The sequence below is a fragment of the Arachis ipaensis genome, chromosome B08, assembly GCF_000816755.2.
Source record: "Arachis ipaensis cultivar K30076 chromosome B08, Araip1.1, whole genome shotgun sequence".
In the NCBI taxonomy this organism is placed as follows: Eukaryota; Viridiplantae; Streptophyta; class Magnoliopsida; order Fabales; family Fabaceae; genus Arachis; species Arachis ipaensis.
The window spans coordinates 96051568-96054478 of record NC_029792.2 but is presented as its reverse complement, the minus strand read 5'-3'; the positions used below and the strand labels follow the sequence as shown (position 1 = coordinate 96054478).

At 31.8% G+C, this 2911-nt stretch overlaps 1 protein-coding gene across 3 annotated transcripts in view; it reads left to right on the top strand.

Moving 5' to 3' along the window:
- Positions 1-2780, top strand: part of LOC107612919 (succinate-semialdehyde dehydrogenase, mitochondrial) — an 11521-nt gene extending 8741 nt beyond the window's left edge. For all 3 annotated transcript variants that reach the window (XM_016314704.2, XM_016314705.2, XM_016314706.2), the window contains exons 16-20: positions 260-360; positions 864-949; positions 1121-1227; positions 1322-1399; positions 2327-2780. In XM_016314704.2, the coding sequence (XP_016170190.1) occupies positions 260-360; positions 864-949; positions 1121-1227; positions 1322-1399; positions 2327-2365 (411 nt within the window). In that variant the 3' untranslated portion in view covers positions 2366-2780. The remainder of the gene's footprint in view (positions 1-259; positions 361-863; positions 950-1120; positions 1228-1321; positions 1400-2326) is intronic.

Sequence of the window (2911 nt, the reverse complement as noted above, 5' to 3'; positions counted from 1 at the left end):
TAGTGGTGAGAGTTAGAGAATAGTGAAGGTAAAATTAAAACTTAATTCAAACTTTAGGACCAAAATTAAATCAAATGAAACGTTAGAGATATTTTTGAAACTTTTGAAAGATATTAAGGACAAAAAATATACTTTTCCTTTAGTTTTTGTATTCAAGTGTACATGTATCTTTAGTGTTTGGAAAAGATACCAAAATGGACATGTCTTTGAGATTACAAAATATAATAGCTCTGATTATTCAATTCATTTTTATCTTCAGGGGGCAAAGGTAATGCTTGGGGGTAAAAGACATAGCCTTGGATTTACCTTTTATGAACCAACAGTTGTCGGTGATGTCAACAGTGATATGCGCATATCAAGGTAAGCATTTAGAGATGCTATATAGTGATTCTAACTTGCTGCTAATTAATGTGATATACTGTGTTATGACTAGAAACTGATTTAAATGTTTTAATGAACTTTTGGACTAGTTATAGTACCCTCAATAACATACTTTCAAAAAAGCAAATTTTGTAGGTGTTCCATTTCTATTTGCTTTATACTTTTTGGAGAAAATTTCCTGAGTCTCAGATATATCAAGTGATTGGAATGCTTTTCTTCATTTTGTGTGTATGCGTGCATGCTCTCTTATTTGTGTGAAGAGGATCTCTTGTCCTCCTTTGTTTTTCGGTTTTTACACTGTATATTTCCGATCATTATCTCAATAAAATTCTTTTTTCATTCAAAAATTTTGGGACTAATTAATATTAACATCTGGAGCCCATAGCTATGATTTGTTATGTATCAATCAGCTGGGATTTTATTGAAATTTTTGTTCAACTGTGTACTTGTCAAATCAACCAAATGATTTTTTCATACATCAGAGAGGAAGTGTTTGGACCTGTTGCACCCCTTTTGAGGTTCAAAACCGAAGAGGATGCTATCCGAATTGCCAATGACACAAATGCAGGTTCGTGCAGTTTCATTTTTCAGTTTGGTTCTTTCTACTTCCTGGAAGGATTTTATTGATTTGTTTACTTATTCCCACTTTTACTGTTACGTCTGCTACATTTTCCTATATCTGGTTATTGATTCAACATTGACAATTTTTTGAACATGGAACTTTTCTGCACATATGAAGGTTTGGGTTCATATGTGTTTACAAACAGTATCCAACGCTCATGGCGTGTTGCCGAGGCTCTCGAATATGGACTTGTTGGTGTTAATGAAGGAGTAATCTCAACTGAGGTGCATCTCATTCCTTATTGAATGAGATTATATGGTGATTGTATACATTGTTGTTCTACTAATGAATTTTACCTATGTGTATTTGTTGAAGCAGGTGGCACCATTTGGTGGTTTTAAACAGTCGGGGCTTGGAAGAGAAGGCTCAAAGTATGGGATGGATGAATATTTGGAGGTAACTATAAATTTAAAGTTCCAGTATTCTCATTTGCAATCATTTGACTTTTTGAAAATGAAATTGCTACATAGTTTATAACAATTGATTATACTTAAATCATTGATGTCCTCTAAAGTTTGGAAAAGTAAGTTTCAATTGTGGTTTAATTAAAACAAATAAATACATAACAAATATAAACGAGGCAAGAAAAGGCATACTTAAGAATGAATTTTAGTGTGGTGGTGGGCAGTTACTATTAAATATTAATGAGTAAAGTATATTTTTTTGTCCCTGGTGTTTGCGATTCTTTTATCAAAAATACCCCTAACATTTAAGTTCATTCAAATTTGTCATTAACGTTTTCGATTTGTTTCAAAACTACCCTTGGACGTTTTCAATTTTATCCCTAACATTTTAGATGGAATTAAGGCTTGGGAGTGATTTTGATGCAAATAGAAAACGTTAGGGATAAAATCGAATGAAATTAAACGTTAGAAGTATTTTTGACGTTAGGGGCAAAAAGCATATTTTACCTTTTAATATTAAGTGCTATATTGTATCTTGTTACATGTTTTCAAAATTTTATGAATGAAATATGTTAATAATAATAATAATAATAATAAAATTGTCATTGTTGTTTTATAAGCATAAAACAGTATGGTGTTTTTGTAATTAGTATTAAACATACAAGTTGATAATGAAAATGAAAGAACAAACCCATTAGTCCTTAAACTTTAATTTTCTTATATTCCTATTGCTGCTTTCAGAACCTAAAGAGTGTTGTAATTGGTGCTGATATTAGACCCTTGTTAAACATGGATGAATTTACGTCTTGTGATGTTAGTGCTTCATGAATCAAAACAATTGAAATTCTACTGAATGTGGTAAAGTCTAAACTATTACTCCTATGTATGAAGTTGAAATTTTTCCTTGCTACTTCTCCAGATCAAGTATGTGTGCCTGGGAAACATGAAGAAAGAATAAACTATAACGGGCAACTGTCAAGATAAATGCTGTGGTCTTTAGCCGCGCTCAGCGGCAGTTCAAGTGGATTTGAGGTTTTGAAGGAGGGTTTACCGTGTAATTTCTTTATTACAGTAAATGCGTGTAACTAACTGCATAGTTGTTCTGTATAAATAACTCAATAAGTGCAGGCTTGGAAAGGACATTTGGGTTGGTAAATCTTCATTTTCTTTGGCGTCATTCTTGTCTTTCCCGTCTCTTTACCTAATGTCTTTTAGAATATTACAAGTAGGTCTGGGGGCACGTGGTTCGGTGGTTGGCAATTTTTTTTCCTTTTAAATTTATAAGAATATTGTTCGTAAGAATCCAACTCCCAGGAATATCTTTTCTGGTACAGTATTATAATGGGAATAGATATTGTCATTTTTATTGATAACATAACCTTTTTTTTTTCAACAAATTCATGTAAATATACAATAAAAAAATTGTGTGGAGTGATATTATCAAAAACAAAAGTAGCAATATCACTCATGATGAGAAATGTTAAGAGGTTTAGGATTTTTTATT